Genomic DNA, 12,263 nt, shown 5'->3' on the forward strand with positions numbered 1-12,263 from the left:
GATTTCCAAAAAGCTGGGTCTAGGTCATAGGTCACCTCTGCTCAGATTTAACTGGCTGATAATCTCACGTATCTTTTTCAGCCTGAAAAAACCTCGTGTTTCGAACGGGCTTCCAGAAAACAAGGAATTGTGCTAGAGTTTAAAGGGCTGAATCAAACCTAGAGCAGCAAGGGAGGAGTGTGAGAGTCCACCAGGAGAGAGCTTTGCCACGAGCATGGCAGAGCAATGCTGACTGCTTGTTTTATCCCTTGTGGAAGGCAGAGGGAAGCAGCACACAGAAAATCGTCTGACAAAATAAATGAATGTAGGGACATGAAAAAACATTTAATTTAAATCCTAGCCCATCTGATAGGATAAAGCAAAAGGAGAGGTACTGCACAATGCACCCAGCAAGGGTGTGTTCCCACAGGGCAGGTTCTGGGTGTTTGCTGACAGTCTGTAGGAACACAAATGAAGCCCAGTGACAGGCACTGTTCACCTTTAGGTATTTAACAAGCTCTCCTGGCACTTCCTTAGCTCCCGCCTGAACCAGCTGGCAGTAGTGGAAGAATTTGTGCAAGTGCATGTCCTGGAAAAGATAAACAAGTTCAGTTCAGCATCCTCAACAACTGTCAGCCCCTACTTTGTCGCTTGCACTTGGAAATCTGGTGACTTTCCTGCAGCAGTGGGCCACGTCCCCAGCAAACCCCATGTCCCTGCCAGTGGCACTTCGGATCCCCAGCTGCCATCTCCCAGGACTGCTCTCTGTCTTTTCCAACATACCCATCCCCTGCTCAGCCCCTGCCTCCCAACTAACCTCAATATTAAGCATAAAACTTCCAGCAGTGCTAAAATTCTCCTGTGGTTGTACTACCCTGAGCCCCAGACCCCAACCAACACTGGCCTGGAGAAACAGAAGCCCTGCCAACAGCTGCAACTCACAGAAACTGCATCAGCAGCCTCCTACTGTCCATCTGGGGCAGACTCTCCTTCCCATTACTCTCCCTCCTCCTCCAAGGTTAGATTTAATTACTGGGTTATTTAACTCTGAAAAGCATCTGGAAATGTAATTTGGTGGGAAGCATAGCTACTATGCTGCTGTCAGTGCCATACAGAGTCAGTAAATCTCCAAAACCAGAATTAGATGCTGAAAGGCATTTTTTCTCAATGTAAATGTAGCTGATGGCATCCAGCCAGGGGCATTCCCCCAGGAGCAGTGCTGACAGGACAGCCCTAGAGAATGTGCTGGGGATATTTGCTGCACATCACGTGAAACTTTGGGAAGTCCACCACTACCATAAGACAGCAGAACACAGCAGGACTTGGTAGAAGAGCCTGAACTGCTTTCAAAGGGAAACCAGGACTGTTTTCTTGTGTCTGCTGTTGTCAGAGAAGTTTTTTTAAAAAACTTAATAAAAAGTCTAATACTAGTTTGGAATCGATGATCTTAGAGGTCTTTTCAACATTAATGACTCTATAGTTTGGGTCAAATGTTTCCTTCAAATGTTTCCTTGGTCCTGCCAGTTACAGTGCACCTGGCCAAGGGAACATCAGCCTCTCCCTAGGCTCATTCAGTCACACAGTTATCTCACCCCATCCAGCCAAGGAGCAGATCCCAGGCATGCTGCTTCAGAAGTATCTCAGTATCTTTGCAAAGCAGGTACCAGGGCCCTCTTTCCCACACCCACTATGGTTTAGCTGTAGTAGAGACACAGCAGTCTCTTCCTTTGCATTTCTGCTGGAAGTTTTTAAGGTGTTTGACTTACCTGGGTGTAAATGGTAGAGTCCAAATGGATTCTGATTTTAAACAGTGGCTTTGCTCCATCCACCCACTTTGCATCCATGCTGGGCTGCTGTGAACAGACAACATCCAAGTGCTTGCTTTCAGACTGTGGTGAGAAGGTGGCTCTGTGCAGACACCTGCTCACAAGGTGTCTGCTCACTACCTGGGGTGGAAGAAGGGGTCCACCCCCAGCACAAACACCACCTTCCCCATGAAAACAGGCACACAGAGCACGGGCTCATTCTCCTGCTCTGTGCCATCTGCAACAGCCCAGCCTGCCACAGAAATACCCTCTGCAACTGGCATACCCAGAAAAAGTGGAATGAAAGGGGTCCTGCCTCCCACCCCTAAGAACTTTAAACTTTGGGAGTGCCCTGCAGTAGAGGGCAAAGCACCAACAGAAACCCACCAGAAAAGTGGTAACAAAAGCTCAGCTTCCCTCCTCTGTGGTATTTTCTGGGTCCCCAGGACAAAGGAGGAATTGAGAATCTGACTCCATGCTTTTAGAAGGCTAATTTATTATTATATTATATTATATTATATTATATTATATTATATTATATTAATACTATACTAATACTATACTAATACTATACTAAAGAATAGAGAAAGGATACAGACAGAAGATTACAAAGAATGAACAATGAAAACTTGTGACTGCTTCCAGAGTCCCAATACAGCTGGACTGTGATTGGTCATTAAGTCAAAACAATTCACATGACACCAACCAAACAAACACATGTTGGATAAACAATCTCCAGACCACATTCCAAAGCAGCAAAACAGGGAGAAGCAATCGGATAATTATTGTTTTCATTCTTCTCTGAGGCTTCCCAGGAGAAGAAATCCTGGAGAAGGGATTTTTCGGGAAATATGACAAAGACCCTCCTCCTTTCCCACTGAAGCCCATTTCAGAATTTGAGATGGCCCCTACCTTGCGTGAGTCAGGGTCTGGGAGCCCCAGGTAGCCGGGGGGCAGGGTGCAGGACACGGGCAGCTGCCGCTCCAGGGGCACCACGCGCCCGTCCTTCAGCAGCGGCACCCAGGAGAACCCCACTGCAGAGGCAACCAGGCACAGGGTCAGCACACACACCCAGCTCAAAAGCAGCTCTGGCTCACCCCAGGAAGTCCAAGGGATCAACCACAGCAGTGTCACTAAAGCATCTCTTGCCTGGTGAACCAAATTCGGACGCGGCGCAGAGCAGCGTGGGGGTGAGGGGCAGGAACCAGCGTGAGCCATGGCTGTGCCCACGGTGAGGGTCCTCTGAGGGCTGCATGAAGGGAGAGGCTTCCCAGCCAGTGGGACCCAGGTGTGCACATGCCTGGTGTTGCCAGGATCAGCCCCTGAGACCCTGATCTCGCAGCAAGTTTTTATTGGTGACTTGCCTGACAACAGCACATTTGTGCAAGTCAGGAACATACAGAAAGAGCTGTCAGAATGCAGCAAAAATTTGAGATTTAATATAAACTGAAACCATGGAGTTTATTCCATTTTTGACCTACAATATCATATTAGGTTGCATTTAGAAAACAAACTTCCTATAGGCTGGTATGTTAATCACAATTTTTTCTCATGTCCCTACATTTGTTTTATCTTGGCCTTTTACACTCCAACAGAAGTAATTTAAGCATCGAACATACCTTGAGTTTCAACGGTGTCTTGTTTTTTCGATGTTGCCTTTGTATTAATTTCACAGCTGACATGATAGAAGGTGAAAAGCAAATGATGCTTTTGATGGAGGTGAATTGGAAGCTCAATTTTAATCTAAAATGATACCATGATAGATCAGACTGTATTTTTAGTTGTGGAGTAATATTTTAGCTCTACTTCATTTCACAAATGTTATGTTGTATGCAGTTACACAAGACACATTCTAACCCATCTTAAATAACTCCTAACATTTTCATCACATTTGCAACATTACTTATTAATGGGGGTGTGTGATTGGAGTGCACAAAGCGTGACAGTAAAGACAGCAGAAAACAAACTGACATTAAAAACTGACAAAGGCTCTGGCTGTGCTGAGCCCTTCTGCTGAGGCAAAGGGCTGGTAATTATCTTTACCCGTATTTCACCCAGCCCTGGAAAAAGAGGTATTCTGAAAGCCCCTTGGCATTGTAGCATCCAGGAAAATCTGCTGTTTCCCAGGCTGCTTTTACCTCATCATAGAACTCGGGGCTCTGGTTGTGGTGCAGCACAGCAGCGTAGGCGTGTGTGGTCAGCAGAGGGCCCCCGGGCTTGCCATATATGCACTGCAAACACAAATGAAGAGCTGAATTCAGGGTCCTGCCACCCTAAATCAGCTGGCCAAATTAAACCAGTGACCATGGGAACTCAGTGCTTTTCTCCTGCCCTGCTCAGCCTGGCTGGTACAGAGCACCCAGCAGTGGCCAAACAGCAGCCCCGTTAAAAGGTAACGTTAACCCACCTTTAATGGTCTGGCATCAGCTTCATCTGAATCCCTGAACTCCACACAGACAGCAATATTCCTTGCCTGAAATGGGGGAGAACAGGAGCATGAGCAGCAGCATCACCCTGAGCCACACCAAGCCTGGCTGCAGGTCACTCCCTGGGTCACTCCCTGGGTCACTCACCTTTGCAAACACCTTCTGGTTCTCATACTTCAAGTGCAGGGGGTAGACATAGAGATGGTTTTTGTAGACAGTGAAGGGGTAACAGTATTTTGCAACTTCTGGGACAAGCTCCTCTACTTCAACTGCAATGTCCTCACAGCCCTTCTCAAAAGGTTTTATAGGAATGTAAGAAGCTGTGAAACAATCTGTAAGAGAATAAGAATGGAAAAATTAGATCCACTAGAAAAGCCTTTTGGACAGGAGATTAGCCTACCTAACCTGTGACAGGAGTTGCCAAAAGCCCATGGAATGACACTGAACACGTCACAAGTCCTTTCTTTGCTTCAGTTTCTTTAAATGCAAGGTAAAGAATCACCCTGACCATGTTTGAAAAACTCTACAAAGTTATGGATCAAAAATGTCATATGAGATTGGTGCAAAAGCAGGCAGCTGGCTTACTTCAGATTTAGGATGTGATGGCCAAAATGTAGAGAGGATCAATCCCTCAGGTAAATATCTGCACTTGGACCACATCTCCTCCACACAATGCATCAGAAAGACTTACAAGTCAGTGGTTGTGCTGAATTACTGATTTCTGATGGCAGTCCTGAGATACTCTTGTTAATGCAACAGCAAAATCCCCCCTAGAAGCGTTAACTCCTGAGGCTCAAGCTATCAGCACTTCTGCTAAGATCCAAGATCCTTACTTGTGAAGTCCAGTGGGATGTCTTTGATGATGATATTTAACTGGGCTGGAATGACCTGCAGCTTTGTCTTCTCTGGTCTGTGTTAGGGAGAGAGGAACAAGAGTGTGAACCTTGAAAGCTCAGGTGCTGAGCACATCATCAGCATTTTTTGCTACCCTCCAAATATTTTAGAAATTGCTGTCTCATGCTTACACTTAACTGTTTAAAAATGTATGTTTAAATGCCTGCCTAGCCCTTGCACCAGTCTCTTGTACTTACTTCTTATACTCAGCTAAAAGCTTCAGCATATCTTCATTTGAGAGTTTGCCACTGTCTTGCTTGTACAGGGGTGAGAATTTTCCATCAGCATCAAGAGTGCCCTGGGAGTCCTTGAAAACTGGCCTGCAGAAAGAAAGAGGTGTATTTTCTAAATGCTGGTAAATATACAGACACTGAGGTCTCTGACACATCTCAAAGGCAGTTCATCAGGCAAGGGGTCCACTGGCCTCTGACTGCTCCCAGTACCACAGACCTGACTGCTCTCCCACCCTGAGCTGGTGCTTAGACCCCACCCAGGCTGCAGCTGTCACATGAAATCACATGGGACATCATTACCCATTCCCCCCTCTCCAGCCAGGTCAGGACACATTCAGCCCATTTCCAAGCCTGGTCCACAATCACAAACACCCTTCCATCCCCTCCCACTAACACCCAGTGGTAAAGCACCTTCACATTGGGCTCAGAGCATAGAAATCCTCTTAGGAAAGGAGGGCACAATAAAAACCAGTTTGGAGACATGCACCAGCTTCCTCCTGGAGTCAGAGCAAGAGACTGGACTCTGCCCTGGATGAATACCAGCATCTCTGCCCTTGAAAATAATAGGTGTCTGTGTATAATAACATTAAAGCATCTGCACTCTGCTTCTGTGCAAGCACGTTCCTCTGAGCCCCACAGGGAAATGTTCCAGGGATGCAGAGCAACACAGCTCCCTGCACAAGCCCCCTCAGCTCCTTGGTGTCCAAAGGCAGCTCTTTACCCAGCAGGAACAAACCTGGAGCCAGTCCAGGTCAATGCCCACCCAGAGCCCACCATTAGGGGAGGGTCCCCTTGGAGGAGGGCTGAGTGCTGGCTGCCAGGATCCAGCTGCATCCCAAACCCACCACCTCAAAGACAAGCAGCCAGCACCGCAGGAACACCCAGTTCAAGAACACACATTGCAAGCTCCAGCCCACTGTGACAGCTTCCTGTGCTCCCGTGTCATTCCCAGCACCAAAATGCAATTTAGCACTAGGAGGCAGTAGATGACCTTGCCTTCCTCTGACTGAGCTTTAAGAAAGTTAGCACTGACATACTTTTGAGTCCCAGTGAAAGAGCAGCAAGGGAATGGGATCACTGCCTCCAGCCATTCCCAAGAACTTTAATTAAAGCAGAGTTTAAGCTAGAAAACAAACCCATCTGATTGCCACTGCCAGGCTGCGAAGTCCTCTGCTCTCATCCTGTCCCTGGCAGTGGCTGGTGCCAGGAAGGAATTTCTGCAGTGATTCCCTTGGTAGCATGGGATGGTGTATTTTGTCCCCAGGAACGTTCTGCCCTGACAGCAGTAGCTGCAGGTCAGTAGGAAGGTTACTGCCTTCCCAGCACTGTTTACTTTTTAATATTTTGTTTCTAATTCTAGATAGAGGATTTCAACCCATCCCAAGTCTTTCTTGGGAGTTGGAGCCAAACTCTGCCCTCAGCTGCAACCTCACTGACTTCAGTCACTTGGCCCCTTGCCCAACCACGTCCCAGGTCACTCTGAGCAGCAGCAGCAGCAGCAGCTCCCACTGAGGGCAGAGCCCAGCCCAAGGTGAGGCACTGACCTGGCAGCCCAGCCGAAGGGCATCCGGTACTGCCCCAGACGGCTGCACACCTGCTTGGCCACCTTATGGACCTTCTGGGCAGTCTGCAAAACACAGAGAGGCAGGTCAGGTGTGCCAGGGCTTGATGCTGCCCCAGAACAGCAGTGAAGGGTGCTGCAGTCTCCAGGGAGGTCCACCTCTCTGTCTGCTCCAGGCACCAGTGCAGCTGACAGACATCCCTGTGTGTCCCTTCACAGCAGCCACAGCTGCCAGTCTGCAAAGCAGCAGCACAAGTTGTGGGCAGCCATGGTAAACCTCCTCAGGACTGAACTGCCAGGGTGTTTATTAGTGCTCTATTTGCCAAAAGCTGTTAGTGTATTTTCCAAAACTGACTGCACTTAGCTCACCCTGTACACTCACAAAGTGTGCCAAGGGAATGCCATCATTACCAGGTATTCTAAAACTGACTTTTCAGGAACTACTCTTGACTGGCTGCAACAGGGCACTATCAGTTCCACATGGATGCAGAGACTGAAGCTGGTGGCAAACAGTAAGGCCTCTTCCTTAGATGTCAGGAAAAATTTCTTCACTCAAAGGGTTGTCAAGCATTGGAAAGGCTGCCCAGAGAAGTGGTGGAGGTGTTTAAAACACATGTGGATGTGGTGCTTAGGGACACAGTTTAGTGGTGGAGTTGACAGGGCTGGGTTAATGGTTGGATTCAATAATCTGATAGGGTTTTTCCAAGATAAAGGATTCCATGATTCTATGCAGACACTTCATTCTGGGGATGAAGTATCCCACTTTTTCCTGTCAGTTCAGCCCAGGCTTTGGCTTGCTGAAGTGTAATGGGGAAAGGTCTGGCCCCAAATGCTTGGCTTTTTCCAATCCTCTGTCTCTTTCCAGGGGAAAGAACCAAGTCTCCCAGGACAGGCCAACTGAAGCCAGCCTGGGAACAGTGCAGACAGAATGGACAAAGCCTGTTTTTGCCAGCAAGAAACTGAAGAGCTGCAGAACAACCCATGTTTCATCCCCCTCTACTCCCTGCAGCAGCAGCAGACAGCACCACTCAGTTGACACTCCCATGGCCCCAGCCAGTACCTTCCCAGGGTCTGAGTTTTTCATGTAGGGCTCTGCACAGTGGGCAATGCTGCCCTGCAGCACCTTCTCCACTCGGGCCACCAGGAAGATCTCTGTGTGCGGGTTGGTCACGGAGAACACCCCCTGCAACAGAGAGGCAGCAGCTGTCACACAGCAGGACCTCAGTGGGCACCACGGGGTCTGGCCTGATATCCCACTGCCCTTCCCACACCCCACACACACCCTGCCCTGGGGATGGGCCACAGGGGTTCACCAGGCCTGAGCATGGCCAGGTCTTGGAACACTCTCCCTGCGCTTTGCCCATCACTGCCAGCGAGCCCTGCACAGCAACTTTAACACTGACCAGAACTCAAGAGAAAAGCTGGCTTCTGGTTACCACACAGTGGGGAACAACACACCCCGACGTCACTGGAAGCCTCGGCAGTGGCACAGAAGGAGGAGAAGGCGAGGCACTGACCCGTTTGACGTAGCGCAGGCAGGACTCGGGCACGCCGTGCACCAGGCTCTGCCCGGGGCCGTGCCCCGAGGCTCCCTCTGCCCGGGGCTCCGAGCCCTCCTGCAGCATCTCCCGCACACACGCAGGGTTCAAGTCCACGTGGAAGTCAGCTGAAATCTTGCAGTTACTTTTCAGGTCGAATAACGCCAAGCTTAGGAAAAAGGGCTCGACCTGGAAATTGGATTGAACACGTGTGTCATAAAAAATGCACAGCACAGGCTCAAGAGTACCAACAGCACTGCTTTCCCTGACAAGGAAACTGGGAACCTTCTGCTCCTGTTTGTTCCTTTAGTTTGGTACACCAGCATTTTACAGAACTGTGACATGTAGACACACTTCTCTTCACAGAAAAGCAAGGCACAGTTCTTCCCAAGAATGTTTCTGTGATTCACATTCTCTGAACCTCAGAGAAAGGAAAAACAATTCTTATCTCGTTTGCTGTGCCTGTATTGTGCCAAAGTAGAATGCAATATGGAGATTGTTAACCCAAAGTGATGGGATTTTGCTTCCTTGGCCTGTCAGGGCCAGGTGTGTGTGTGTGTCAGGACTGTCAGAACAGTCACGAGATTCTGTGCAGTGGAGTGCTTGGCAGATTCAGTTTAGATGTAATGTAATAGATGTAATATAATATAGAATAGCATAGTATAATAATGTAATTAATTAGCCTTCTGATAGGATGTAGTCCTCCTCATCATTTCTCCCTCATCGGGGGCAAAAAATACCCACAATAGTGACCCACAATCCATGTTTATCTGCTTTATGAATATACTGATCTATTTTTTCCTGCATCTTCTTGCATTTTGATCTAGTCAGTTTCAACATGGCTATATGAAATATAAAGAATGAAATCCATATGTTTTTTACCTAAATGGTAAACTATAAAGTCAGGAAGAAAAGATGAGCTCAATTTATTGGAGCTGTTTTAAATTCTGCAATAAGAAATCAGCTTAAGAGTGTTTAGGATCACCTGCTAAAGATCACTATATTTATTTTCCGAAGTCCAGTGCTCTGAATGGCTCAACTGTGACACTCAAAATGTTCTTCAGATGCTATCCCAGGAGGAAAGTTAGCTCTCCCAGCCAGGAGAGCTCAAATACAAGCCTGACACTGCTGAGGAAATGCATGTGCAAAATCTGCCAACTGTTTTGTAACTACTGACCTTAACAGCACCAGGCAAGTGGCAATAATTCATGTATTTCTAATTCAAACATCCTAGTAGGCGTGCATCCATGGAAAGATAAAAATGCAGGCCTGAAGATAAAACTGTAGCATGCCCAAGACATTCCAGCATGACTTGGAGGCATTACATCAATGCTGAAAATGTGCTGATTAGGTCTCACTCTGGACCTGATTAAGGATGGATAACAAGAATCTTTGCTATTAGCAATGCATCCCTCTGCTGGGAGTTACTGAGCCTGGTGTGTCTCAGAGCTGTGAGCTGCCAGTATGAATCAACCATCACAAAAAAGCCTTTGTGATTCTCCCAGGCATCAGACAGGGCAGCATCAGCAGAGATGGGGCAGTGCTGGTGCCTCTGCCTGCCCTGCTGCTCTGCACCCCTGCAGAAAGGGCAGATTCCAGCCAGAGCAAGCACAGGACGTGACAGCAGGGATTTGTTTTGGGAGGAAGGACTGGAGGAGACTGGTCTGTTCAGCCCAGCAGAACAAAGGCTGAGGTGAGATGTGATAGCTGCCTAGAGACATCAGAGGCTCAGGAAATACAAGGGTTTTTTAGGCTAAGGCACAACTTTGGCACAATAACAAATGCATATAACAAAGTGACTGTAAATAGAGTTAGGCTGGGAGTCAGAAGAAGGTTCCAGAACAAGGAAATCCCTTGCCATTAGGGGAAACAAAATAAAACACAGCCGTGAATGGTCTGGAGATGGAGCCTAATCATTTACCAACAGGACTTTCACAGGGATGCAGAATTTGGCAGACACACAGTCCCCATTCCCTGTGCCCCTGAAGCACAGGTTTCCATCAGCACAGACCCTGTCCCCAAACACATTTCTGAACTCTGGGCCAGCAGCCACCGCCTGTCCAGGTCCCACTGGTGCTCATGGCAAAATGGGATCATTTTAACCCTACAGATTAATTTGCCAAGGTGTTTTCCTGCTGGTGAGAGGAAAAAAGACAAAGCAGGACATGCTGGAGCTCCCCTTACGTTGGTGGGTCCTTCTTCTGCCCTGTCACTCAGCTGAGCAAGGAGGTTGAGGGAGAAGTCCTGGCAGCAAACCACGAAGCGCCGGCTGCACTTTTCCTCAAAAGGCTTCACATCTGGCTCAATCCCTGAGAAATCGAGTCTCTAGACAGCAAACAAACACATCTGGTCTCATTAAAAAAGAAAACAACCCCCTGAATCATGTTAAGGGATCACATTACTGCCAATACTATCGTTATCAACTTTTTGAAGCGGTCTGAAAGGTATAAGACATTACAAACGAGTGCAATTTGATGATGTTACACAAAGGTATTCAGGACATGGATTCATGGGGATGTATCAATTTTTAGCAACCTGTTTTGTAGAGCACAGCAAACTAAACCTCAGAATGATTTCAGTTCCTTCCTGCTTTGTTGTAACCCAGGGGATCTTCCCAAACACCACTTAGAGCTTGGGCAAGAAAGCGGAACACAAGACAACAACCAGAAAAGTGCCTTCCACCATGAAGTATGGCCAGCTTAGAGATGGCCCCTGTGCCTGAAATACAGAGCAGGCACACGTGGGACTGTAAACAACATTTCACAGTGGAAGGCAGGTCCAGCTGCACAGCAGTAACTGGTATGGCTAGAAACAGCAGAGAGTGTCTGGCTGGGAAATCCAAACAGGCTCGATGATCATCACCTCCTCCCCAGCCCAGCACAGCCACACCTGGCCTGTGCCTCCACACCCTCCCTCCTCAAAGAGCACACAGCAACCAAAGACCCTCAGCCTCTGACACACCCATTGTGCTGGGCTCTGGGGACAGAGCTGCCAAGCACCCCTAAATACCAGCAGGCATTTTTGCTTCCCTTATTTTCTTTTCAAGAGGAAAGTACATCATAGATACATGTTCCTGCTCCCAGCGTCCTTAGCACCAGGCATACAAGTGTGCATGTACCAGCACTGGCTGGAGCAAAGACTCTGAATGCCTGGGGTTACAGCAGATCCAACTGACCCACACCAGAATGAAGCAGTCTGGACATAGAAAGAGGGCACTGAATTCAGCCTAACCATTTGGTTAGGTAAAAGAAGTTATCTTAGATGCTCTACACTGAGCAATATTTCCACTTTTATTATCTGACTAGAATACAGGAAGCTTCTCAGAGCTTCTCTTAAAAAAAAAAGAAAGAAACCAAAAAGCCTCCTGGATGCTTATCTTCCTTCTGCTAAAGACTCTAAAGAATTGCCAAGAGAAAAGCTCATTTTGTACAACTAAACCTTTTAAAGACTAATTGCATTTCCTTGTTAAACCAGAATGTTCTATTTTACAGGTGTGAACACGCCAAACCAGAAGGAGAACCAGAAACCATGCCATACCCTGGAACAGTTCTCTAAAACTGTCAGCAATTCCAGCTCATTCCACTGAAATCCCACACCTGGACCCTGGCAGAGAACTCAAGTTCAAAGCCAAGAAGAAAACAGGCCAATAGACAATGACCCCCTACTCCAGTGCAGCAGACCAGCACAGGGTGTTTCTTTCAGTTCCTCTGTCCCTACATTTGAAAACTCCCTGAAGACTGAGGCTCTCCCTGTAAACCCCTGCCATGGCCTTTGCCCCCACTGCTCCCTGCACCAGATGTGCTGAGCCCATGCAGCATTGCAGCCAT

General features: G+C 47.8%; 1 protein-coding gene across 6 annotated transcripts in view; it reads right to left on the reverse strand.

The window, feature by feature from the left end:
* DOCK11 (dedicator of cytokinesis 11) overlaps positions 1-12,263 on the reverse strand; it is a 77,678-nt gene that overhangs the window by 38,608 nt on the left and 26,807 nt on the right. For 5 of the 6 annotated variants that reach the window (XM_059858964.1, XM_059858961.1, XM_059858963.1 and 2 more), the window contains 13 exons: positions 10,621-10,761; positions 8,416-8,625; positions 7,959-8,081; positions 6,882-6,964; positions 5,302-5,424; positions 5,044-5,120; positions 4,358-4,542; positions 4,192-4,257; positions 3,923-4,015; positions 3,404-3,527; positions 2,697-2,818; positions 1,746-1,832; positions 479-568 (listed from right to left, as the gene is read on the reverse strand). In XM_059858964.1, the coding sequence (XP_059714947.1) occupies positions 479-568; positions 1,746-1,832; positions 2,697-2,818; positions 3,404-3,527; positions 3,923-4,015; positions 4,192-4,257; positions 4,358-4,542; positions 5,044-5,120; positions 5,302-5,424; positions 6,882-6,964; positions 7,959-8,081; positions 8,416-8,625; positions 10,621-10,761 (1,524 nt within the window). The remainder of the gene's footprint in view (positions 1-478; positions 569-1,745; positions 1,833-2,696; positions 2,819-3,403; positions 3,528-3,922; positions 4,016-4,191; positions 4,258-4,357; positions 4,543-5,043; positions 5,121-5,301; positions 5,425-6,881; positions 6,965-7,958; positions 8,082-8,415; positions 8,626-10,620; positions 10,762-12,263) is intronic. The other variant, XM_059858962.1, reaches the window with a different exon arrangement.

The sequence above is a fragment of the Haemorhous mexicanus genome, chromosome 14 (genome assembly GCF_027477595.1).
Source record: "Haemorhous mexicanus isolate bHaeMex1 chromosome 14, bHaeMex1.pri, whole genome shotgun sequence".
NCBI lineage: Eukaryota > Metazoa > Chordata > Aves > Passeriformes > Fringillidae > Haemorhous > Haemorhous mexicanus.